General features: G+C 39.1%; 1 protein-coding gene across 3 annotated transcripts in view; it reads right to left on the bottom strand.

Annotated features, from left to right (window-relative positions):
• LOC112317858 (sodium/hydrogen exchanger 9B2) overlaps window positions 1-26778 on the bottom strand; it is a 49213-nt gene that overhangs the window by 19283 nt on the left and 3152 nt on the right. For all 3 annotated transcript variants that reach the window (XM_045183663.2, XM_053922509.2, XM_024574954.4), the window contains exons 2-7: window positions 15621-15767; window positions 14769-14949; window positions 9608-9778; window positions 5864-6006; window positions 4903-5030; window positions 3539-3714 (exon numbers count right to left, since the gene is read on the bottom strand). In XM_045183663.2, the coding sequence (XP_045039598.2) occupies window positions 3539-3714; window positions 4903-5030; window positions 5864-6006; window positions 9608-9778; window positions 14769-14949; window positions 15621-15707 (886 nt within the window). In that variant the 5' untranslated portion in view covers window positions 15708-15767. The remainder of the gene's footprint in view (window positions 1-3538; window positions 3715-4902; window positions 5031-5863; window positions 6007-9607; window positions 9779-14768; window positions 14950-15620; window positions 15768-26778) is intronic.

The raw sequence follows: 26778 nt of genomic DNA on the forward strand, positions 1-26778 counted from the left end.
ATTAAAACAAATTATTTTTGAAATTGCTCTTAGAAGTCTAGCTTCTTTGAAATATTATAATATAGAGACTTACTTATTATACTATACTTACTTATTGTATTATAATATAATATAACATGTAAGAAAAACATATATTCCACTCCAGTATAAAAGATTTAGAACACTTCAATGAATAAAATCTTTGTTAGCACATTGTGCAGAAAACTATATTGAAATTGCTGAACACATAAAGCCTTTTCACACACTATTCTAAGAATAAATGTACTAACAAATTATTGTGGTTTCTTGTTATTGTGATGAAGGATACAGACTATGCCACCCCAAAGTATGCTACTTTGGCATGAGGATTAATTTGAGCTGAAGGCACTTGAGAAGAGACAGATACACAAAAAGTTCCCTGCACTCCCTCTATTTGTTTAAAAGCTGGCTACAAATTTGTAAAGGTGTCCCTCTTTTCTCTGGACCAGGAAGGCCAGAAGTTAACCACCAAGACCACCAGGGACCCGCACAGGCTCAGAGATGGCACTAGAAGAATCAACATAGAGGTTTTTGCTAAGACCAGCCCTTATCTACCATTAGTTTTCTCACATATTTGCCTTGCCATAATTTGCTGACCTAAATGCTCAAAGTCCTTATCCTTTGTCTGGCAATTCTGTACAAAATTACTGTTCTTTGCTAAGATGCCACATAAGCCCAAATTCTAACCACTCCTTTCAGAGAGTCCCCCCTGAGCACTCCTGTTTGACTGTGGCACAACACACGTGCTAATAAGCTGTGTTTCTTCTGTTCATCTGTCGAGGGGCGATCTAATTTACAGAGCCCCAGCCAAGGAACCTAAAATGGGTAGGGGCAAACCAGTTTTTCTTGCCCTATAGTTTCTATCATCTCTCTAATTTAAAAGTATAATACCTTTGTAGTAATCTTATTTAGTTCCGGCAACTCTCTGTTAGACTATGACTGTCAAAACTATGTTATAACAATATATTATTATTGACCTATTACAGTGAATAATTTACTATAATTATATAGAAAGTACTAGTTACTTTCAGTCTTTTGTATAGTAAGGTATTTTTTGTTTGTTTGTTTCTTTTTTTTTTTTTAAGACTTCTTGGACTCCATCTCTGAAATTCTGATTCAGTAAGTCTGACAGGGCTTGGGATCCACATTTGAAGGAGGCCCCAGATAGTGCCCATCCAAAAGGACTAAGGACCACACGTAGGGGAACAGGCAGAGGAAATGTAGCGTTGTCAACAAGGAAGGGTTTTTAACCTATCCATAGCCTTCTCCCTCCTCACCCCACCCCTGATTATGAAAACCAGCGCAAAGCCTCCCCACTGCCTTCCCTGCCCCTGCTCTTCCCCCTCCCCCATGATTTTAATGCAAACTCGGTTGCCCTTGTTAAAAATAAAACCATAGGACCACAATGGTGTCACTTGTGCTAAAAACCATGATACCAAACCTGGATTTAATACCTGATTTAACTGCAGTTTCAACATGTCTCAGAAATATAATCTTATTCAACCAGCCTTGAATTTCCTGGTCAACATCAAGGAAATACCCTGTCATGTGGACCCTCTCTATCTGCCACCCCCCCTAGAAAGAAGAGGCAATCTGCATGATATAAATCCCTGTCTTCCCTCCCTGCCTCAAAAGAAAACAGACAGTCTGGTCTAAAAATAATCCTTTCTTTCCTTTTGTCAATGGCTCCCTTGCCTTACCTTTCTTCCCATAACAATCTTCCATTTTTTCCTAGCCTTAGAGCAGGGGTGTCAAACTCATTTTCACCAGGGGCCACATCAGCCTCATAATTGCCTTCAAAGGGCTGAAATAATTTTAGGACTATATAAATTTAGGACTGTATACTCCTTAACTGCTAAGGAGTTGAAATTACATTCAGCCCTTTGAAGGCAACCGTGAGGCTGATGTGGCCCCCAGGTGAAAATGAGTTTGACACCCCTGCCTTAGAGAGCCCTTCTAGTCGCTAAATGGGATGCTGCCCAATTCATGAATCATGTAATAAAGCCAATTAGATCTTCAGGTTTCCTTGGTTATTTTTTTTTAACACTCGATAGCCGTGTTTTCAGTTCCTAAAGGTTTGGCTTTAATTAGTCTAAGGTGGGACAATATATATGTATTTTTTAACCCCCCACCCCAGGTAATTCTAGTGTGGACAGAAAAGTCTCACATACTAAACGTGACAAACTCAGAGGAGGCCAGTATGGCGGGCTTTACAAACTCAGAGGCTGAAAGTGGCCACATAGGATGGTCTGAATAATAAAAATTCCTAACTAAAAGCGGGTCACTGTGGCTACTCACATCCTTGGCCTGCAGCTCCCTTGGCAGAACCCCTCGTTGTGATCTTGTTCTCTGCACACCGTCCCTGTGTGCTGTAAATGTTCATTGTTCACTATCCTGGATCCACCAATGGAAAAGAAGTATGTGTCTCTCCGTTTTACTCTTTATCCTATCTCAGATATTTTGCCTTTTTGCTTTCTCTTGCATCCGTAATCTATCACCAATGAATTTCATGTAACCTCCCTGCCTTACAGTTCTTCCTTTGATTCTAATGTATAAAATAGCTGTAAAACTGCTATTCTCCAGAGCATTTTCCCAAGTTGTTCAATTTTGCTTCCCAGACATCAGTTAGGCTCATATAAATACATAAAAATTCTCTGCAGGTTTGGATGTTTCTTACCTCGACACTAGTGTGCATCTGAGGCTGAGAATCATTGTTTTAAAGGTGTAGGCCAGGAAAGCAGCGAGAACATAAGTTTGGGTAGGTGCAGAAGAGTTAAGATAAAGGCAACAGAGCAGATTTGATTTAATAGGTAACAGGGAGTCCTCATTGGTTCTTGAACGAGAAAGTGACACTATGAAAGCCATGCTTTGATAAGGACTAATTTACTAGTGAGATACGGCAGGGGCTGGATGTTAAGGCAACCGGGCAATAAGAAGAGGTGAGGTTCTAGGTAATCAGTATAAGTCATACACAACCATAAAATGGTTAAGATAACTACAGGGAGCTGTAGAGAGAAGACATAACCTTCTAAGTTGTTTCTTCTTTATTACTACCTAAAACAAAATATACCCAAATCAGACAATTATCAAGTATAAATAAGACACTCGTTAAAATCATTATTTGTAACCATAAAATGTAAAAGTGAGAGACCAGAAATTGTTCCTTCCACTCTGACTCTTCTCTGTCATTGAAAAATCTACTCAACCTTTGTGTGAAGTGTCCAGATTAAACTTTGCTAGATGGCTCCATGCAGAAGCTGTTCTCCTTCTTTAAACATTGCTACTTTGCATCCCCCTTCATTCACTCCCCATACTGCTCCAGCAGTATGTCTAGATGGCGAAGGGAGGAAAGGTAGGAAGCTACTCGTTCCCCCTTAGGCAAGGAACTAACTCTTGGGTTGCTTTCTCTATTTTAATTTGTCTTAATCAATCATCAAGCAAATATGCCACGCTTATTTATCTCATCATAATCTCTCTCTTGAGCTCAAGAGGACAGCGCACTGTGAACTGATCAGTTTACCTGTGGAAAAGGCCATGCCCAAGCACGTGTTGAAGCCAGTGATGGCCAGAATGTCATCAAAGCTGCCAGCAGCCATGAGTAAGGTTGGGACACCTTTTTCAACACCATAGCCTCGTTCCTGCAAAAGGAGCATTGAAGGCACCACGACAGCTGGAGAAACAGCACCTAAAACAAAGCTAAGCAGGCAGCACTTTAAACATTTATGATACTATCTTACCCATCATCATCATCATCATCATCATTACTAAAATTACAACAACTTCTACTTTTTTAGAGGATACACTTTAGATGGTCTTTCAAATGTCAGTGATGCATCAAACCAGAAACACATACACATATACAAGTTCTATGGAACACTTTTTTTTTTTTTTTACAAACTGTGGCCATGAACAATCTGCATTGCAGGCACTTTGGTTGCTTATATATATATATTTATTTATGGGTGGTCTAGAACAGGGGTGCCCAGCCCCTGGGACAAGGACTGGTACTGGTCCTTGGCCTGTTAGGAACTAGGCTGCACGGCAGGAGATGAATGGCAGGCAAGTGAGCTTCCCCCATCTGTGGAAAAATTGTCTTTCATGAAACTGGTCTCTTGTGCCAAAAAGGTTGGGGACTGCTGGTCTAGAAGACCTATGGGGTTAGGCCCCAGGCATCGGCCTTCAAAAAAAAAAAAAATTTCATGGCATAAGCTTTAAAAAACACGGCCATGGATTTTTGGATTGGGATCCAGTGATTCTTCTGTCAGGACTTGGCACGTGAAATGAGACAACAGATTAGAAGGGGAAGGCCACACTGACAGTAACAGTGATACAAAGAAGAGAAGCAGTAGTAACAGCAGAAGCCTTTCATAGTGCCTACCACGTGCCAAACAGGACTTTGAGCCCTTCATGTATTAAATAATGTAATCCTCATAACAACTCCATGAGGCAGCTACGATCATCCTGTTCATTTTGCAAATGAGGACACTGAGGCACAGAGAGATTGGGTAACTTGCCAGAGACCACACCCTGGAGAGTTCCAGAGCCGGGACTTGAGTCCAGGCATATAGCTCCAGAGTCTTAACCATGAGAACTGACAACTAACTTCTTGCTTACTTAGTAGCACTAAATTTCTACTAAGCAATTTATATTTATTTTCCTCTCTTGGTCCTTAGCCATTTGAAATAAGAACTGACAGTAGAAGGAAGAGACAGCATGATTACTTAATCACATGTTGGAATATTAATAGTCATAATACTTGCTGGACTATCCATACTGTATTTTCTGATGTCCTTAAGAAAATGCTATTATGCATTCTCTTGTACAGAATCAGAGATAGTCCTAAATGGCCGTGCATATTTTCATACGGCAAGGCAAAATCATTACCCCAGCATAAATGCCCATTGCCATGGTAAACCCATGAGGAAGTGGGCAAGAAGGGCGGATGTGCATGCCTCCACAAGACAAGGACCCATGGATAGTCGTACACAGACACCCTTCAACTTCTTCAGGGCCTGAAATACAAAAATAGACATATTAAAATAAGCCTCTGAAGGCCCTCAGAGAAAATGACATTAAGTGCGTTTTCTTCAGGATTCAGGCCATGTCTGGATCATCATGAAGTTTGCAGGTAATGAGTCTCATTTCACAAACATTTCAGTGTTCTAAGTGTTTTAGAGACAACTTATGTAGTCCTCATAACAACCCTGTAATGTAGGTAATATTATTATCGCCATTTTTAGATGTCCTCATCTGAAAAGGTACAAGTTAGAGTCATTTGCCCAAGATCACAGAACTGGTGAGTGGTGGAGCTAGGTTGGAACCCAGGCAGGTTTAATCTTCTCGGTGTTAGCTTTATGTATAATTTGTGGCCCCAGAATGAGTCCAGGTTAATGACCTTCATCCCCCCAAATATTCACTCCCATATTCAAAAACATATACGACTAAAGTCATTTTAGAAAAGCACACTTGAGATTCATTCTATGTTCTAGGCAGTTTTCTAGGCCGGTATAGTTAACCCTGAACCCCTGTACTGGGCTTCGTGCTTCAAATAGAGGATGGCCCTCTCATAGCATTACTTATAATTATGGCCTATATCTCCGACAGAGAAAGTGGGGGGAGCTTTATTCTTGCTGCTGTCCCCAAACAGACAGTAACTGTACTTTCCTCCATAAAAGAATACGGGAACATCTCCCGGGGATAGTCCTGCATGAAATAAATTCCACTGCCTTGTTGGGAATGCCATGCGAAGTGTCCATACCCATTTTCTACAGCTGTGATTCTAATACTTGCAGCATTGGAGGAACAAAATTCATGATCAATAGTCAGAATTTTACAACTTCAATACCTTTGAATCCAGCCCAAGGCCGGCACGAACCAGTATAACAGACAGGGCTAGGCTTCGCAAAGCGGAAGACCACCTGTGCTGGATCTGTACGTTCTCGCTGACGACAGGGATATTTCTTATGAGAAACCCAGCAAGCAGCATGCCTGGAATGGAGGAGTCAAACAACTCTTTAGTTTTCAAATACAGAAAATACTTTTTGGCACTTGAGATGTGAAAGAGACTGCTCTATAATCCCAGAAACTACTTCCTTTATGCTTAGTCCTTAGATAAAATCACATTAAACTTTAATTTAAATATTAATATGATAAAGGAGTTAACAAAAGACTTCAATATGCAGATAAAAATGATAGACTAAAATAATCATTAGAGTAACTGAAACAGACAGAGAGAGATAGGATGCAGTACTGGAAAGTGTGATCAATCTAAATATGAAATGTTATAATAAAATGTCCAATTCAGTCATCTCTTGTGTGCAGGCAGCGAACAGCTCCTGAAATTACGTGCTATGTCAGATTACCTGAAATATCAATAAATACCTATACGGGGCTCTATTTTACCTTCAAACCAGATAATTTAACAAAAAAACACAACCTGCTTTACAAAGGCTTAGTTAGAAGTGCCTCCTTTCATCCAACAATTCGACACATACCAATGCCTTCAGTATCTGAGACACTGGGGTAGGTATTTGAGATAATAATGGACGAAGACTCGGCATTGCACCTCGACAAGCTTTCAGACTGCATGGGAGCAGGACAAGCGGACAGCCTCAATGTTACAGAACCATAAGCAGAAGCTGAGACAGGAGGGTGAGTCACAGGAGTCCAAAGGAAGGGAAGGGGGACAGAGATGGGGTTGAGGGAGTTGAGAAGTTTATGGAAGACACAGAAGTTTCTTCCAAGGCACAAAGAGAAAGTGTGACATAACCTGGAATTTGCAAGTAGTTGAGTGGGACCGAGGAAGCTGAGTGGTCGTGAGAGAATTCTTCCCTTGCTGATATCACGCATTCATACCACCGGGAAGACTGCTCCACCACGCACCATGAGGCTCCTGCTGTCCCTTCTCCCGCAGTGCCCTCCTCTCACTACGTGCTTGTAAGCACCACACATTAAAGGACTAAACGCATTTACTAAAGTTGAGGTGCACTGTATGTAAGCTATGAGAGCAGAGACGAATTACAAGCACAGCTTTTTGTGAATTGCTCCAGATTCCTCCAGGCAAGAAAGCTGAATTCACCTCCAGGCACCTCTTATCACCGCCATTTAATCTAGAAGAAGGTCTCCAAGTCCTGAATTCTGCAGTCATGGTCCTTCTAGAATTTTTGAAAGTATGAACTAGCCTGTAATAGCTCTTTTTAAAAGATTAGTGATAAGAATAACATATACTCATGGTAAAATTAACACATTACAGACAGGAGTAAAGTAACAAGTATATGTCCAACCCCACCTGTAACTCTTCACCTTCATTCCCCAGAAGTTTCCACTGTGAGGTGGTTTCTGTGCCCTTCCAGAACGTTTCTTCACCTACTTAAGCACACCGTGTGTTGCACGCATGTGCACTCTGTGTTGGACTCAAATGGGAGCACATTTTTATACCATCATACAATTTAGCTTTTTTCCACCTAACCACATATTCTGAACATATTCCCAATGACGCACATCTATATTTGCCTTATTCTCTGTAATAATCATAATAGTACCTCATTGTTTGAAAATATCCTAATTTGGGGGCCAATTCACGGACCAGTTCATACATCAGGTAATTATTAAGTGCCTACTACATGCCAGCCTTATGGTGCTCTTATGGTTCCCTGGTAACACAGAGGTAAGCTGGACCTACATGGGCCCTGTTCGCATGGAGCTTATATATTTGCACGTTTGTGCAAGTATAGCCACAGGATAATTCATAGCAGTGGAAATGTTAGGCTCTAGGGTCCAGGTATGTATATCATTTTTATAGATATTGATGAATTACCAGCCAAAAATGCTGCACTAAACTTACGTTTCATTAATATGTCAATAGTTTCTTATTGAAACTTAAAATGTGGATCTAAACCAGTCCTAGATTGATTACAGCACATTCCTTATCCAAAGGAATAATAATCTTACAAGAACTCAAAAATATGTCAAGAGTTTCTTTGGGAGTTTTGGAGGGGATAAGGGAGCACTTTTTATTCTCCAGATGAATGTGAAAACAATTTCCCTGGGGCTGAGTTTCCTTCGCCAGTGGACTGGGTTGGTGCAGCCAACTGATTGGGCCTCGGCAGGCATCCCCTTCTCCCCTCCAAGCCCACAGGAGCCCCTCCTTGGTTGTGGAGGGAAGAACACCTTCTTTGAAAAGGTGTATTCTTTTTTTAAAGATTATTATGAAATTTTAAAAAATATTTAAAAATTATCAACAAAAGTCTAATTTATTTCAAATACTACCATTATTTTTGAAGCAAGTCCTTAATGAAAAAGTTTAGCAAAGAAGTCACTCACATCACTCACAAGTGAGTATTAGAGTCACCATAAATGTTGGTGTTTATTTTGTTTATGTTAATGCTAACGAATAAGACGAAACAATGAAAATAAGTATTGGAACGTTACTTGTTTATCAAAGATGTGAGAGACTTACAGTATATCAAGTCTTGATTAGTAACATTTGCTGACTTCTGTATTATAAATACTTCTACCCTGGCCCATGTTAAACTATGAACTTGATGTCACTGAATGTGGAGCTGGCAAGAGACGGGCAGTGCCACACCATAATATGGTATGTCCACAATCTCAAGAGCAGAGATAAGGGGAAATGTCATAAAACACTTAGGATCAGTTTTAACTATTTATTGTTCATGTTTTTAATGCAAGTTACTCAACTCTAAGTACAGTATACAAGGTCTGTCCAGAAGGTATCCAGCCATGCAATATGAAAAAGAGAGACATTTATTGAAGAAGATGCAAGATACAAGAAACACTGTACGTAGGACATTGATACCTCAGTCCCCTTCAAAGTAGGCACCTTGGGACCTCACTCACACAGTTCTCCCAATTGCCATCAGCTGCCTCATTGTATTTTCTTGAATCTCATTGATTGTCTGAAATCTCTTCCCTTTCAAAGGTGATTTTAGTTTTGGGAAAAGCCAGAAGTCACAGGGTACCAAATCTGGGCTGCAGGGGGGCTGAGTGACCTGGGTGGTTTGATGTTTCACCAAAAAACTCTTCATGAGACATGATGCATGAGTGGGTGTGTTGTCTTGATGAAGCTGTCAATCATCAGTTGCCCATAGCTGCATCCTGCTGAATCACCCAAATAGTTTCCACATGGGAATGTTCAAGCTTAATGCAAAATTTGATACAGGTTCGTTGCTCTACTCTCAGTCATTTTGAATGCGATGGCCACACAATACACATGCTCACTCAATGGTGTCTACCAGCCCCACTCACTAGTACAGTGAAGTCATCACTGTTCATGCATGAGCATTCCAGTCCACTCTTCTTGGCTGCCAGGTTACATCAATGTTGATAAAAATGTTCTTATATTAACAATGGCTGGACTTTTTCTGGACAGACCTCATATATAACTTTATTTTTTGAAATCACCATTTTCACAACTGGCTCACAAAAGTCCTCAAAGTTAAACTATCAGTTTTTAGCTCCAGCACAGAAAGTCCAGAAACAGTTTATTCCTTTATTTCCCAAGGTTTCCAAACTACTATTCTTAAAACATGATTTACTCTGAAGAAGACAGGACATGTTTAGCACTTACCAAGAAGAGGAGGCAGTGGAGGCAATGTAGGCAACTTAATGAGCCCCAAAATTTTACCTCCAATGATGGCACATATGAAAAGGATTATAATTCCAAACAGGTTTCCTCCAGGAAGACATTCACTGCCAGTAATTGACCAAACTACAGCCCACAGAAGAACAGCCATGGTAACTGAAACAAATCAGGAAAACTAGTTTCTATTAATAAGTTGTTATGTGCAGGTTTTAATACAATCTAAAAATTTTTTTAAATAAACAATATATGCAAATCCTTATAACCATGTGTAAGTTTGAAGACTATCAGTAATATGAACCACCAGGTAATTGCCAACATCTCAGGGAGTAGAATGTCACCAGTGGCTTTGAATCCACCTATGTGACCCCCTCCTGGTCCCATCCCCATTTCCTTTCACACTGTCGACAGGAACTATCCTGATTTTTTAAAACATTTCCTTATTTTTCTTTAAAGTTTTACAATAAATATCTCATTAGTTAATATTAAAAAGGAAAACAATCACTACCTTTACCTTCTTCACAGGAACATGAAAACACTTGAACAGTCACATTCCAGTATTTTAGTTCTGCCTTGAATTAAACATTATTATTGTTTCTTTCCTACAGCCAGTGTTTGTTCAGAATTACCCACATGTTTACCTATTTCTTTATCATCATTCATTATGGCATCTCACACCTCTCACCTGAGACAACTATCTTGTGGCTGGAAGTATTCCCTTAGCAGAGGCATTTGTTAAAATGTGAAATGTTTCTGTATGTGAAAGCCTTGTGTTCTACAAAACTGTACACTGAAAATAGAAAGGTTCATGGGAAAAAGGAGAGTGGTTGATTTTGAGAGAGAGAGAGACATTGAGAGAGAAACATCAATTTTTTGTTCCACTTATTTATGCATTCATTGCTTTATTCTTGTAGGTACTCTGACTGGGGATCAAACCCGTAACCTTGGCATATCAGGACGATGTGCTAACCAGCTGAGCTACTTGGCCAGGGTCTCAATTCAATTTGCACCCACTTTTACTGCTTGATGATGCAAAATATTAGTGTGCCAGGAAAAATTATGTGTGAAAATGCAAATTGCATATTACTCTGACACAATTTCCTATTTGCCATTGCAAATGAGGTAATTCATGACCCGGAAACACCCCGCAGCCAAGTATGGTCTATTTCTCACTAGGGTCTGCTAGCAGTCAGTTCTGCTTCGCATGTCCATAATTATTTTTATTTTCACTTTTAAAAGATAGTTTTTCTGGGGGTATACAACCCTAAGTTCAGAGTTTCTTTCTCTCAGTTCCTTGGAAATGTTATTCCTTGCGTTTTCAGGCTTTCACTGGTGCTAACTTTAATTTTAAGTTTAATTTTAGCTCTTTAAGGAATTTTTTTGGCTGTTTTTAAATATGTTATGTTTAGATATGGCTTCCTTTGGTTTCCTTAGTTTTTGTCTTTTATTAATTCTTGAAAATTCCAAGTATTTATTTCTTCAAATATTTCCTCTTCACCATTCTTCCTGTTCTCTTTTTCTGGAACTATGATTAGATATTCACACTCTTTTCTCCATGTTGCTAACCCTAATTCCCATATTAGCCATTTTTTTGTCTGTGTGTACTACATTCTAGATAATCTCTTCAGACGTATTTGCTAGTTTACCAATTCTCTTTTTATTACCCTGCTGCCTTATCTAGCCACTAAGTTTTCAATTTCAATTACTGTTCTATATCTTTCATTTCTAGAAATTCAATTTGGTTCTTTATTAAAATATCTTTGTTCATTTTAAAAGTAGTTACTTATTTTGTACTTACATTTGCATCTCAACTTTACAGATATCAAAAATATTTTATATTCTATAATTTTAGATAATGCAATTTTTTGAAGTGTTTCCTCATGCATATTGTGATTTTTTTGTTTGTTTTTGCAATAGTAACCTATTCCTAAAAACTTTATCTTTTAGAATTGTTGAAGCTTTAGGTAGAATGTGAATTTTTCCAGATAGGATCTGAATTCACTTCTATCATATACTCAGAAGCTCATAATCTAGGATCAGTTTTTGACATATTTTTAGCTTGATTTTCTTCAGTGACTTTGGAGCACAAATGAGCATGGAGTTTTGCATTTTTAGTGGAGACTCCTCTCCCTAGACAGCACCACAATGGAGACTGATGGGTTTAGTTGCATTCCCCATCTGCAGGGCAGGTTTACCTCGAATTAACCGTCACCCAGGCTCCCAGCTTTGTATGCGTAAGGGAGAGTGATTTCTCCTACTATACTTCCAACCTGGGCAGGCTCTAGTGTAGCCTTCCATACTCATGGTTCCCAAAATAAATTTCAAATTCATTGGTGTTTTGCAGAAGCCTCTGGGGTGAAAGTCGGATTGAGTACTTATTTATTTCTTTTACTTATACTTTGTTTTGGTTTCTGATGATTTCTTGTTTTCTTGATGGATAAATGGTACATTTAAAAAGACAAAATATTTTTTTCAGATGTTTTCATTGGTATTAGTAAAAAGATTGTTGAGTCTTGTCTACCATATTGCTAGAGATTGAATCGAATATTCCATTTTTTAAATCATAACAGAATTGTTCCAGATTTTCTAGGCTTGTGATGCTATTGTAGTGAAATAACTAAGGGGTTTTTGGTATTTTCCAATGGCTGTATGGGCTGAAATTTCTATGCAGTACTGGGGGTATAATGGGAAAGAATGAATTGCCAGCTACTAAATTTTACTTTATCATGGCATAAACCCAATTTAATACTAAATTTAGCAAGGTAGAATTAGGAGTTTCCACTCAATGGAACTTTAATGTCTCACATATCAGATCTGGTTACCCACTTATTGATGGAAACGAATAATTACTGTATTAATAAGTATATACTGGCAATATACTTGGCCAAAAAAACATTGGTAACATAAATTATATATTGATGGAAATAAATAGAGACTGTGTCAATAATCAAAAATTTTTTCCACTTTAAGAGCACCTTTTCAAACCTCTAATTTTCCCATATTCAAAATGCAGTTATAAATATATAGCAAATGTACATTTATAAGGTTTCCCTAAATCACATTTAATTCAGTTATTAATTTGCTTCTCCTTTTTGATTTTGGAAAATTGAATATTCCCATGTAATATTGATATTTACTTATTAATAAGGATACTTACATATACTGAATGGTCTCAGGAAATAGTATAGGAAAAACACGATTTTGTAAGCCTCAGGAATAGAAGTAAATGAAAACAACTGAAGAGATATTTATACACTGAGTTAAATTTCTCTGTCACTTTATGGACAGTGATTATAGAATTTAAACATAATGAGTCTTGCCCTGACTGGTGTGGCTCAGTGGATTGAGCACCAGCTTGCAAATTGAAAGGTTGCCGGTTCAGTCCCCAGTCAGGACACATGCCAGGGTTGTGGGCCAGGTCCCCTGAGTTGGGGGCATACAAGAGGCAAACTATTGATGTGTCTCTCACACATTGATGTTTCTCTCCCTTTCTTTCTCCCTCCCTTCTCCTCTCTCTACAAGTGAATAAATAAAATCATTAAAAAATTTAAAAAATAAAAATACTAAGTCTCAAAATCACAACATTCATCATACCCTTTCCTTATGTCAATCTGTATCTCTTTTACTGTACACATTTTAAATAGAAATGTGCCTTACTTTGAATGGTACAAATTCAGAAAAATAATAAAAAAGACAGAAAAGATATTAAATTATCTGTAGCCATATCGTGTGTATTTTAGAACATGATTTTTCTCTATGTGTTTTAAATAAAGTTTGAGATTTTTTTCTTATGCTAATTTAGAAACATACCTAATTTCATTGAAAACATGTCTAGAGCCTGAAGTATAATATATTATACTTGGTGTCCATTGTCCCAGTTGAGAATGGTAAAAAATGTCTTTTACAGCTCCCAAATAAAAAACAACTATAAAGAAATGAGTCTGATTTTTTAATAAATGCAACTTCTAGATTAAATATGTTACATTCTAGAACAAACATGTTATATGTTTACTCTGGGAGGCAATATATTTATTTCAATGATGCTGTCATTCCTCAGGACAATTTTTGAAACTGTCTTTCAAAAGTCTGTAAACAGACAATTCGCAGGCCCCTTGTCCTTCTTCCTGCTATACTGCACGTCCTCCAATATGCATAACATGCCCGCACACGTTCACACATGTGCACTTCCTTTCTGAACAAAAAACACCAGCGTTAGTCAATTTGAACATCTATATATTCATCAAGTTGATATCAAAATAATGTTTGGCTGCTTCCAAAAACCAAATCCATTCTTAAAAGACAAGTATATTTCAAATCTAACAATATTTAAAATCATGCTGAGGTAAGTTTGCAAACAAATATATCCCAAATATTTTAAGTCATAACAGCTTTATTGGAATAAGTTGAATTGCAAACCAAGGACCTTACTTATAAAATGATGTGATTCATTTGGAAGTACAAACTGAGCTGAGTTCACTCAAACATTAGTTGTATTAACTGATGGTAATGACAACCAACACTTTACGTAGTGCTTTTCTGTTTTACAAGTGATTTCTCAGTCACTTTTCTCACTGGAGTCCTAACATAATCTGTGAAATAACTCAGATACTGAAAAGGAAAAGGTCCTTGATTCCTGCTCTTTTCCCCTTCCTGGCACCTGGAACGGTGACCACAGGGCTCTTGGAAGCCTGCTGTTGAAGATGGTGGCGCCCTTCAGCCTGGCCCCTTAAATGACTGTGTGGAGCAGAGCAACTTACCATTGCAAATTGTTCACCTAGTAGTTTTTATTTTACTTTTACAAAGGTTTTATTTATTTATTTTTAGAGACACCGGAAGGGAGGGACACAGAGAGGAAGAGAAACATTGATGTGCGAGACAAACATCAATCAGTTGCCTCTTTCACATGCCCAACCAGGAACCTGGCCCACAACCCAGTCATGGGCCCTGACAAGAATCAAACAGGCGACCTTTCAGTTTGCAGGACAATGCCCAACCCACTGAGCCACACCAGCCAGAGCTCACCTAGTAGTGGTGGGAGAGAATTAAACTTCATTGTGTTCTTTAAACTGTATTATTTTAAGACTTCCCATTATATAACAACTTTGTCCTTTATACTCTGTTTCTGAACTCATCCTTACGATTTACATACCATTTGTTATTACTCTATCCAGTAAGCCATGTGGAGGGCAAGTGAATGTTTGCTTCAGTCTTTGCAAATGATTTGATTCAGTTGGTGTTTCTTGTAGGCTTCTTTCACTGGTGTTCACAACACTACTTCCTTCTGTTGGTTCATTTCCATTCATACCTCCGAGTTTCATAACTGTGTCCTCCTGTGTTTAAGGCAATTAAAGAAAATCCTTAAAGCTGTATATTTGCTATACATTTTTTTAGTTACTGAGTCATCACATCCCAAATCAAATTTCCATTACTGGAATCAAGGCTAACACTTACAGGGGAAATGCACAGCTTCATTATTAGCTAATCAGCGAATACTTGGAACAAGAACTATGTTGGGCATATTTACCATTGAGCCACTATTTGTTTCATTATAAATGCTTGAGTCATGTAAAATTTCATTATGTTTTACTATACTGGGCATAAAGTTAAGTTATTTAAGATATAATTCAAGGCAATAGTTGGTAAATGTATAAAAGTGGTTCAGAAAAAGATAACCATTTGTGGTAAGAACCAATTCACATTCATTCATCTACTTGATTTTAAGCAATAAAAGAACCATACTAAAGGCTAGGTTGGGAACACAGTGAATTTCCCAGGCTTCTTATTTTTCTAGCCTCACATTGGGCCAGCCGCTAATGATTATCTGGGAAAACTGGTAGTCACACCCACCCTGGACTGTATGAGTTTGGGGATCAAGAATGGGGAGAATTGTTAACTGAGTGATAGGGAATAAAGCGAAAACACTTGTATCATAGGTTTAGAAACATATAGTCCCTTCCTTAAGGAAACACTTGGGACGTATTTCATCCGATCACAGGTTTACCTGTGTTTCTTGATACATAGAAGCTGTGTGATTCACCACTGTTGGTTCCAAATCTTCATGTTCAATTGTTTTATTTTCATACTCCATGATTTATAGTTAAGAATAAGATGATAGAAGGACAACAAACAAGATCTGTTTTTCAGCAATCTGAGATTTAAGCAAACAAACAGCAATTTGAACAATTTAAATATGAATGAATTCTACTTAGTTTTTTCCCCTTAGAACTCTGAATGGTTAAAATATTTGAAATTGGACTATTCTTAGTTTTCAACTGCTAATCTTTTCTTTTATTGCAATAACTTTTCCTAATTCTTATTTACCTTTTACTTCTCTTTAAAAAGCCCTTGTTGACCAATATACATTTTTTAGGGTGTAGCACTTTAAAGATTTTACTTACTTATTTTTAGAGAGAGAGGGAGGGAGGGAGAAAGAGAGGCAAACATCTATGTGAGAGAGAAACATTGGTCGGTTGCCTCTCATACTTGCCTTGACTAGGGGATGAACCCTCAACCAGGCATGTGTGCTGACAGAGAATCGAACCCATGACCTTTTGCATTGCAGGACGAAGCCCCATCAACTGAACCACACCAGTCCGGGCTGACCAATGTACATTTATATGATTTCTTTCCCACCCTGCTTTTGTGATTTATACTTAAACTATTCCAAGTAATACTACCATTAAATTTTCTTATCTAATGGGCCAACTTGGTGAAGCAGAAAACTCCAGGTAGTTTTCCAATGTTGATATGAGGAAATGAGACACTAGAGAGAAATCTATGGATTCTATCATTTTCAGAGAAACTAGAGTCACTAATTCTTTCCTGGTTGTAATTTCTAGATTGAAGTTAAAAAAAATACAACAACATTGATCTGAGTAGCCAAAATGTCTTGGACATTGCAGTAAGTACTATGATAGTCACTTGCTCATTAGTGTGGGCAATTCAAGGATACCAAAACACATTCTTTGTTCTCCATAGGTTTACATTATGTCAGAAAAAGTAAATTTATACAAAATAACTGAAAAACCTGTAACGCAGACTTCCATAAACACCAACGTCAATCCCTTCACCCTAGGCTTCCTATGCTATACATATAGGCTGGGCGCCAAGTGCTCCAATTCTTAGCCATTTTGCAGCCAGAGGTGGTCACGTGTCCCAGTTCTTTGTAACAAGATATAAGTAGGGGTCCTGGTGGGGGTCTTTCATTCTCAAACAATAAGGCAAGGCTTTCAAGGATCATGCTGCTTACTCTTTGCCCTCTAATGTTTCCCTTTCTTCTTCCTAAAAATGTAGATACATTACATAGAGGGCCAGCAGCCATTTTCAACCATGAGACTAAAAGGTTCTACGCCAAAGATAGTAGATAAGTAAAACAGGAGCAGCTGGTTCCTTGATGGCATCCTTGAGTTGCTACATTGGTTTTGGGCTGCCAAACTTTGAAGTAATTGCTTGCACCACTATTAGGGGTCTGCTGGCTCTGGAGGTGGACAAACCTGGGCCCAAAGTTCAGCTCCATCACACACCAAATTGCTTAGCCTCTTTGTAACTATAGGAATTCCTTATCTATACAGTGGAGGCTAGAGTAGTTCCAATCATGCATACGGTAATAGTATTGGTTATTAGCCACTCATATGCCTTCTTTCCAATTATCATAATTATGTAAGAATCTTTTTGCTTTTCTTATTAAGCAGGACAAGGCCTCAAGAGTCTTGAAGAATTTACAACGTAATCACACTGATTTTATTTATTATGATTTTTACCTCCTTCTTTCAAGGCTAACTTCTTGGTTAAAATGATTTAATAACACTCATCACCATCATTTCTTCATCTTCCTCATTAGAACAATTACATAGAAACTCTCTGGCAGTGTCACTGCAGTCACCACCTTTATGAAATTCCCAATATCACGCAACTCTGTTGCTTACGAAGAATATTTTTTTAGTTATTTATTTCCTTTAAAAAATTATTGTTGTTGAGGTACAGTTGTCCCACATTTTACCCTGTTGGTCTCCCCTGCCCCAGCCTCCCTCCCACAGTCAATCCCCACCCCATTATCTGTGCCTATGAGTTTTCCTACATTTATTGGCCATCTGTATGTCCTCTTTGGAGAAGTGTCTATTCAGGTCCTTTGCCCATTTTTAAATTGCATTGTTTGTCTTCCTGGTGTTGAGTTGTATGAGTTGTTTATATATTTTGGAAATTAACATCTTATCAGATATATCACTGGAAAATATGTTCTCCCATTCAGTGGATTCTCTTTCCGTTTTGTTGGTTATTTTGTTTGCTGCGCAAACCCTTTTAGATTGATTTACATTGTGGTTCTTTTTAACATAAACAATTAAAACTTGTAATGTTGCACAGATTATGTTACCTGTGGGTATTTACACAGCTTTGTATTCCAAAATATTTTTTCTTATTTCCCTATAGTCTCCACTATGGAAGCCAAAGTACTTATTAGAGATCAGAGAGGTATTGCAGGGAGAAAGCTAAAATAAAATACCAGTATTTTAATAAGCCCAGGAAAACAGCTTACAATTAACAGGTTAACTCTGTTTATTTTCTGTTATGTTTTCATTCCAAAAGAACACACACCACCATTCTCACTTGAGAAAGCTGCTTAAATTTAGGAAAATCACAAAATGTAACCTTTACTTATAGCCACCATGTTCATAGTATTTACAATTCGTAGTCACTGGGTCTTGAAATTACAATAGTATATCCTGTATTAAGAGGCACTTTTGGCAAAAAAAAAAAAAAAAAAGAGGGAGAGAGAGAGAGAGAGAGAGAGAGGGAAAATATGTAAAAATGACCTTTGAAGGGTCATAAGAAATATCACGAAATCCATTAAAAAGTGGAAAGTTTATTCTCCTTACTCATAGGGAAACACTTGAGGTCTCACCTCAGAGCCCATTAACTCTTATAGTAACAGCGTGGATGGAACTGGAGAGCATTATGCTAAGTGAAATAAGACAGGCAGTGAAAGACCAATACCATGTGATCTCACCTATAAGTGGAACCTAATGAACAAAACAAACAAGCACGCAAAACAGAACCAGAGGCATGGAAATAAGGAACAAACTGACAGTGACCGGAGGGGAGGGGGGAGGGATAACAGGGGAAATAACGGGAAGGGTCTAGCCAAAGAACATGTGTAAAGGACCCATGGACAAGGACACAGGGCGGGGGCTGACTGTGGGAGTGCAGGATGGGTGGGGCAGGGGAGAGCAACGGGGGGGAAAATTGGGACAGCTGAAACTGAACATCAGTTAAAAAAAGTAGAAAACAATTCTAATGACTGAGCCCATCTGGTTTCCAAACCTTTGGAAAGTAAGATGTTATAAATTAAAATGTAGAAAGAGATTGTGACAGAGGCAAAGTGACAGCAATATGAGTGATAGTGAACGACACAGAAAAGACAGCAAGCTCAGGCTGCAAAATGTGGGGATAAATATCTTTTTCCATAGGGAATATTTGTAGTTTGGGCCTGACAAGCACTACCGTGCCGTTTTTTGGGTAACGGTGCACTAATTTTGTTTTCTGGACTCCACATCTCCCTGATTCCCTATTGATGTGGTTCATGTGAGACTGTCATCCTCGACCTCCCCAAACCTCAGGCTCCACCAATGCCCCAGAGATGAGGACAAACCTGGCCAATGAGGGAGCTCCTGCCCAGTCACATGATTGTTTCAGTCATGAGCACCTGGCCCATACCTCACCAGAGAGTCAGCTCGAAGGTATTTACTAGAACCACTGGAGGAGCTTTCTTTCTATTGGGGTTGCTGAACTCCAGACTTGTTGTTAACAATCCTTGTGACATACAAGGAAAGCCCTCCAAAGAACAAAATGACCACATAGTAAAGCAGATTCTTAATACAGAAAGGGAGAAAGACAAAACTCCAAATTAGTAACCACATTGTTGGTACCCCTGGGAGCATCTCCCTTTCAGTTAGGTGAGCCAATAACTTCCTTACCAGTTTCAGTTCGGTTTCTGCCGCTTGCCACCAAACGAATCCTTAGTAATAACCTTCATATCTGAATGGGCCCTGAAGGATGCCCTGCATCACAACAGATGTTTACAAGGGTGATTTTACATCTTCAAGAAAATGAGAAGAAAAAATGATATGGAAATATTTTGTTTTAAAGGGCGCTAAAATATAAAGTACCGTTTAGAGATTATCTTTAAAGAGAATATTAAAATAAAAAAATTTGGTATTCAATATTTTGGCCCCAGAGTGACATCTACTCACAGACCCTTGACCACGAGAGTCTCCAACCCCATCAAACTGTAGAGGGACTGGGAAACATAGGAGACCACACACAATATTTCATAGCATCACTTTTTCTGCTACACTAACACATTATAGGTTGTCAGTAAATATTTTTATTGAATATATGAATGAATAAGTAAATGATAGTTCACAGCAAACTCTCAAAACTCTGCAACGACTCCTGGTCTGTTTCTAGCCCCGCCTCACCATAAGTGGAAGGAGTCTGGTTTCATCTTGATTCCTTCTCAAGTCATTTGCTTAAGCTTCCACTCGATGTTCATAATGCCCACGTCACACATGAGGAACTGACTCTACCAGAGTTTTTGGTATTTACTCAAGAGGTTCTTTAATGGGCTGGGTTACTTTGTTCAAAATTTCTGGTGAGTAAGGTCCTGAAACAAACAAACAAAATCTCAGGTCCAGAATTTGCCAAGACTTTTAGGCCATGAAAAAAGCGAAGGGTTGAGAAAGTCATTTTCTCCAACAAAATTCTTCTTTATGAAAAATAGCAACAATTATATGTAAAGGCATAAGAGACAGGCAAAAACAGAGAGCAAACCTATTAAGGTTGTTCTCACAATACACAGAGTCTAAAGTCCTAAAGAGGTCACTTAAGGATTGAAGCACAGGACGGTTCTAATAACAGGTGCAGACCTATGTAACTACCCTTCTCTGCTTGAGTCTACTAACTTGCCATTTCTGGGGAAATGGTTTTTATCACCTCTGATTCCTTTAAGAAAATGGTTTTCACTAATCCTCACCTGAGGATATTTGATTTATTGATTTCAAAGAGAGAAGAAGGGAGAGAGAAACATTGATTGGTTGCTTCCTGTATGCCCCCAATGGGGGATTGGGTCTGCAACCTAGCTATGTGCTGTGACCGGTAATCGAACCCGAAACCTTTTGGTAAATGGGACGATGCTCCAACCAACTGAACCACCTGGCCAGGGCCATCACCTCTGATTCTTAATTTTCAAATTTGTTTCCCTAAGTTAGCCAATTAATTAGCTGTGCCAACTTGTTGAAGAATGGGAAGGACAGGGAGAGAGAAAATAGAAAATTCTGAAACACATTGAAAGAAATAATCCAAATTCCTGTTCTAGACCTATGTGGCTGCTTACCTCACCCCCAGCACTTCAGGGAGAGCTGGCCCCCCAGAGCAGAGAAAGAAACCACCCAACCTGGCCGACAGTCCAGAGTCTCCTAAAGGATTCCACACACTTGGCTTAATTTGAGCTTTATTTGCCAGTATTAGGGATATATGCCACCAAAGTCATAGAACTGTGGATCTCCAAGGAACAATCTCCTTAGCCTTTCCTCCAAACTTAAGAAAAAACTACAGATCAAGAACATGAGCAGTGTATATGTATATGTATGTGTATGTGTATATGTATATGTATATGTATATATATACATATATGCACAGAAAAAAGTCTGTTAACAGTAGTTGCCTTTGGGGAGGGGAATGGAATAGGCATGGTTTTTATTCTCTATACTCTCACTTTTATTTTCTATATTTCTGTATTAGGATTTTTATGATAAGATTTTCTTATGTATTAAATAATTTAAAATACATTAAAAAGAATTATGCAATTCTTAAAGTTTTAGAGAATACGAAATGATACAGCTTTCTTTGGCAACGACATTTTTCAGACGAGATCGAGTGCGTTCAGGGTCGTATGGCCGGAGACAGCAACGGTATTTTTCATAGACAGAATCTGGTGATTGGATTTTAGGTAATTTAATCCCACTAGCCACAATTTAAGGTCATTTTTTGTTTCCGTGGGTTTTAAAGAAGATGGGGAATGGCCTAGAATCTTCTATAGTAGTGATTTTCAAATATCTTTAAGCCAAAAATCTTTTATCAAATAAAAGCTTGTCCTGAAATCCAACAAGTGGGACAGAGAAAGGTGGAGCTCAGGAGCCCTGACCACTCGCCCCTGTTTCCCCCAGCAGTGAAGCACACTTGGGAAACCGCTGCTGTAAATAGGCGTTCATACACAGAGGGATGTTTGTGAAATAAGCTTTCTTGTTTTCAGGATATCTTAGTGATCTAAATGTTTACAAGTGCTTTCTATGATATTTCAGAGGAAATAAAAGAACTATCAATTTGCAAATGTCCATAGGATTTTGGTCAAGTAAAATATGCTTACTGCTATCAACGAAATTCCTGCTAAAAGGTCATCACATGGATAACGACTAGCTATTTCTGTTATTTTCTGTCTGTCACAGGGAAGGCTGATATTTCACGGGGCTCTCACTGACAATTCACATGGACCGATGGAGTGCTCTGTGTGCTGGATTCACCCACTGGAAGGGGCATCTCCACAACTGTTTACTAAGTGCTCTATAATGACTCTGATAACAGAATCTCCTACCTTTGGTGTCCGTCCAATCATGCACTGAGAGTGTAGGTTCTTAAGTCTCCTACAGTATTTCTATGCAGAACATATAGAAACCTTCCAGGTTCTGGACTCTACTAATAAACTCCAATCTAATGTTCATTTCCCAAATGGAACCCTGAGTGGCGTGGCTCAGTTAGTTGAATATCGTACTTCCCCAGCAGTGAGGAATTCAGATCAAGCAAAGAGTAGGGCTTAAAAGTTCCCTGACAATGAAATTACTGAAATGATTAGGAATGTTTTCCTAAATGAGAATTTCCTTATTTGTAAGTGTTAGGTATGCCAACCACATGAGACCACGTTATCAAGAGCAAACTACTATTCTATTGGTTTAATTGATATAGTAATTTGGTTGAATCATCATGTAGTAAAACACTGTGTAATGAGATGTGAATAAAAGAATGCTGCCCTGGCTGTGTGGCTCAGTGCATTGAGTCCTGGCCTGCAAACCAAAGGGTCATCAGTTCGATTCCCAGTTAGGGCCCATGCTTGGGTTGTGGGCCAAGTGCCCAGTAGGGGGCGTGTGAGAGGCAACCACACATTGATGTTTCTCTCCATCTCTTTTTCCCTCCCTTCCCCTCTCTCTAAAAATAAATAAATAAAATCTTAAAAAAAAAAGAATGTTATACCTAGGTAAGAAAGACTCAATACTGGCTTCTCTCTCTTCTAATCTCTCTCCTTATGAAGGGCAATTATTTAACTTTCAGTTTAAAATATTATTTCTTGGCCTACTAAAATCAGAATCTCTAGAGACTGAATCTCCCCAAGTGTGGCAGACAAGATTTACTGCCTAGATGCCACTGCCCATTTATGCCAGTGGGTCCCTTCCCCATTACCAATACCAACATCAGTCTTTGTGGCACCATTCCTCTTTGTTAGCAGTTGGTTTAGGGCTGAGTGTGATTCATTTCTTGCCAATGAAATTTGTGGGCAAGGCTCTTGAGGCCACTGGGTAAGACTTTACTTAATAATAAAAAGAGGCAAAGGGAAATTTTTCTCCTCTTTTGGTCCTTAAAAGCCCTCATGTTTGTGTGTGGGGGGAGGTGGGGGAAGGTAGAGTTATGGATGAGGACTGTGTTCCTTGGGACTCTAGCAGCCACCATCTACCCATGAAGAAAAAGTCAAAATTAGCTCATAGAAAGCAACGTAGACTCTGATATCATTGGGCTACTGATACAACCCTGGATCCACTTACTTTCAGACATATTGTTGTATGAGAAAAGCAAGCTTGTATTTCTAAAGGCAATTTTGGCCAAATGTCCTGTTACTTGCTTCCAAAAGCAGCCCAACCAATACAAGAAGTGATTTTGATGTGAAGCCAACTCTGCAGTTATGATGAGGAACCTTTGGCTTACCCAGTATCCCTAGCTTTTCGACATGGTGAACATCTCCATAGAAAGTGAATGATCAGAACACTGCCTTTGTATTGATAATTCTCAAAAATGTTCAGAAAATGACATTTTAGTGCCAAGCATTTTAGTGTCATTCTTTTAGTCAGCAGAGATGATATAGATTGTAAGGTTATATATTTTCTCTCCCCTACCCTTGAAGTTCAGCTGTGGTATTTGAATACTGAATGAAAAGAAAGGTGAGCTTATAGGCATTTGATTGTTTTCCAAATTTCTACTCAAGTAACAAACAAAACAACAGTAACAACAAAACACCATTACTATTGTTGCCTGTAGTTTCATTTCTTTTTCCCACTTGGTAAAATTCTAGTGGTCATTCAAGATCTAATTCAAATGACATTATCTCAATTAGTACTTCCAACTATTTCCTAACTCTATGTGAACTAACTCTGTCCCTCTTTTTTTTTCTGAGGACTCATTCATTCATTCACTCATTCATTCAACACACATCTATTAAGTTCTTGCCAAGTTCTAGCCCTTGTGCTGGAGTTCAAAAGTGAACAGCTTGCAATGTAATCGAAGAATAATAGATCATTCCTTAAGCAACCATAATGAAGTGTGGTAACCTTCAATTTCCGGCACATGAGATAGCAACCTCACCCCTTCACAATCAGTGAAGTTCATCACACTTTTACTGGGTTCTGTGGTGTGTCAGGCACAAGAGATACAAAGATGACTGAGATGCAGTGTCTCTTCTTCAAGAATGATAGAGATTAATATGTCCTCACCAAACTAGTTTCCTCTGCTGTCTGGGCACATAGAGAGTTGACATTTCCCAGCCTCCCCTGCAGGTTAGTGTGGCATGTGACTGAGGCCTGGCCAATGGGACATGGGCATAAATAATATGTGGCACTTCCATTCTTCACCTATAAAAAACCTCTCATACAACCTGCCACACACCCTCTCTTCTCCTGACCATTGCCTGGAACCTAAGGAGTCCAAGGTCTTAGGGATGGCGAAGCCCTGAAGTACAAAGAGTTGGGGTTCCTGCATCACTGAATAGAAGGCCACGAGCTAAACACCATAACATAAGTGAGAAATAGCCTTTACCTGAGAAAGAAATAAGCTTCCTTTGCATTGTTACTGAGATTTTGGAGTTCACCTGTGATAGCTGTTAGTGTTACCTTTAGGTAATGTAATTTCGATGTGGGAAGGGTAGGTATAGAGTTAAACAAGGGAAAGGAGGTATTGTCTTGCTTGGCTAAGGTCGAGTGATACTTGAATAAAGCCTTGAAAGGTGACTTAGTTTTGTAAAGAAAATCAAGACCATTGCAGGCAGAGGAACCCCACGATTACAGGATGTGAGGTGAAAAGTACATGCAGGGAATTCTGTGCATGGCTATATTAACTAGAGTGTTGTGTTCAAGAAGAGGCGTGGTCAGGCGAAATGGAGACGCAGACCCCGAGTGGAAATCCTGTGACACCGCCTCCCACTGGGGCGATTTGGGGCAAGTTAGCCAGTCTGGACAAGCTCCTCCTCTGCAAAGCAGTGACAATGCCTATGTCGTAGAAAATCTTAAAAGCAGTACAGGGTACATATTAGCATCCCCATGGAGTCCTCCTAATGCCTTATCCTCCTTTTATAAGATTTTCCCCGAGAAAGAAGCATGCATCTACTGTACTAAAGAGCACAGATAAGCACAGGTAAATTCGAAACTTCTAGTCCTTCATATAAACCACAGAAAAGTAAGTAAAAGCATAGATTTCTAAAAAGACAAAGAGCTTTTATTATATTGACGAGATGTACTTAATAACTTTATAAGGCTGTTAAACACTCTTTAGAACTTATATGAACACCCACTCATTACACAAGTCCACCTCCCCCTATGCCATGCTCCTAGACTTTGTGTCAAACAGATGCAAACCCTTTTCCCCAGAGGAAAAATCTCTTTTATCATTGGGGTCTGGGTACAGACCAAACAGTCAGTGGCCTATCAATTATCAATAGGACTAGTAAATAATTGGTCATGAACCAGATATTTAACAATCTCTTGTGATAGGACATTCCGTAAATGTTTAAACAAAGAAACATTTTACATTATACTTGCAGAGCAAGAGACTTCAGAGGTAGTCTAGTCTATAGGTAACAGACTCAAATGCCTTCAGGGCCAAACTCAAACCTGGGGTCTGTGGCAATTGGAGAAGGCACAGCCCCACTGAAGGCGTTCAAATCACTGCCAGCCTCTGGATCTACCCTTATGGTTTCATTTCTCATTTAAAGAAACTGAAGAGATTTAGCTGTAGGTGCCTCTTAGAGGCTACATACCAATCATATTAATCGAGTCAAGGAAAGCAGAAAACCCAAAACCACTCCTGGTGTTTTAAGCAGACAGAGATTTTACAGGGAATTAATGGAACTGATGAAAGGGCTAGAAGTACAGGGTATAGGCTTGGAATGATTTCTAGAATATTAGTAACTGAATAACCAAAGGATGTACTATTTTTGTACACCCTGAGGAGGTCCCTCAGGGACTGCGCAGTTCAAGAACACCACCTGAAACTGTGACCCCGAGAAGCTGGGATCTGGGAGCTGCCTGGACAGGGAGCACTGAATATGTTCACACCTCCCTTAACTGCCTTTTGATAGCTGCAGAGCTGGTGATTCACACAACTGTGCCGACTCTGTCACTGGTGCTGCAAGTCTTTGCCAACACCCACAACTCTGGAGACTGGACACTGGCCTCTCCTGGACCTTCCTTGCCCCCAGAGAACAGCCAAAAGTAGCAGGGAGATGACCTCTGCCTCACCCCTGCCTTCGAAATCCCAGGCAATTCATCTACTTGCCTGGCCCTAATTTTACACCCAGAACGCTAGGAGGAAGGTAGCTCGGGAAATGTGTTTAGCTGCCCAGTGTCTCCAGCACAAGAGCGCACACCGGACACAGGCAGGAAAGGATCTGAATGCCAAGCTGCCACACCCAGCACAGCAGGTGTAGGCCCCGCCCTCAGCCCTACCTTACTGACTTTTCCCCACTTACTCTATAATGACTTGTATGGAAACCCTAAAAAATAAAAATAAATAAAAACAAGAAAGGGCCCCAAACTTAGCCAATGAAGTTATAATTCTAAAGGTCTTAATAG

The sequence above is a fragment of the Desmodus rotundus genome, chromosome 4, assembly GCF_022682495.2.
Source record: "Desmodus rotundus isolate HL8 chromosome 4, HLdesRot8A.1, whole genome shotgun sequence".
NCBI classification, from domain to species: domain Eukaryota; kingdom Metazoa; phylum Chordata; class Mammalia; order Chiroptera; family Phyllostomidae; genus Desmodus; species Desmodus rotundus.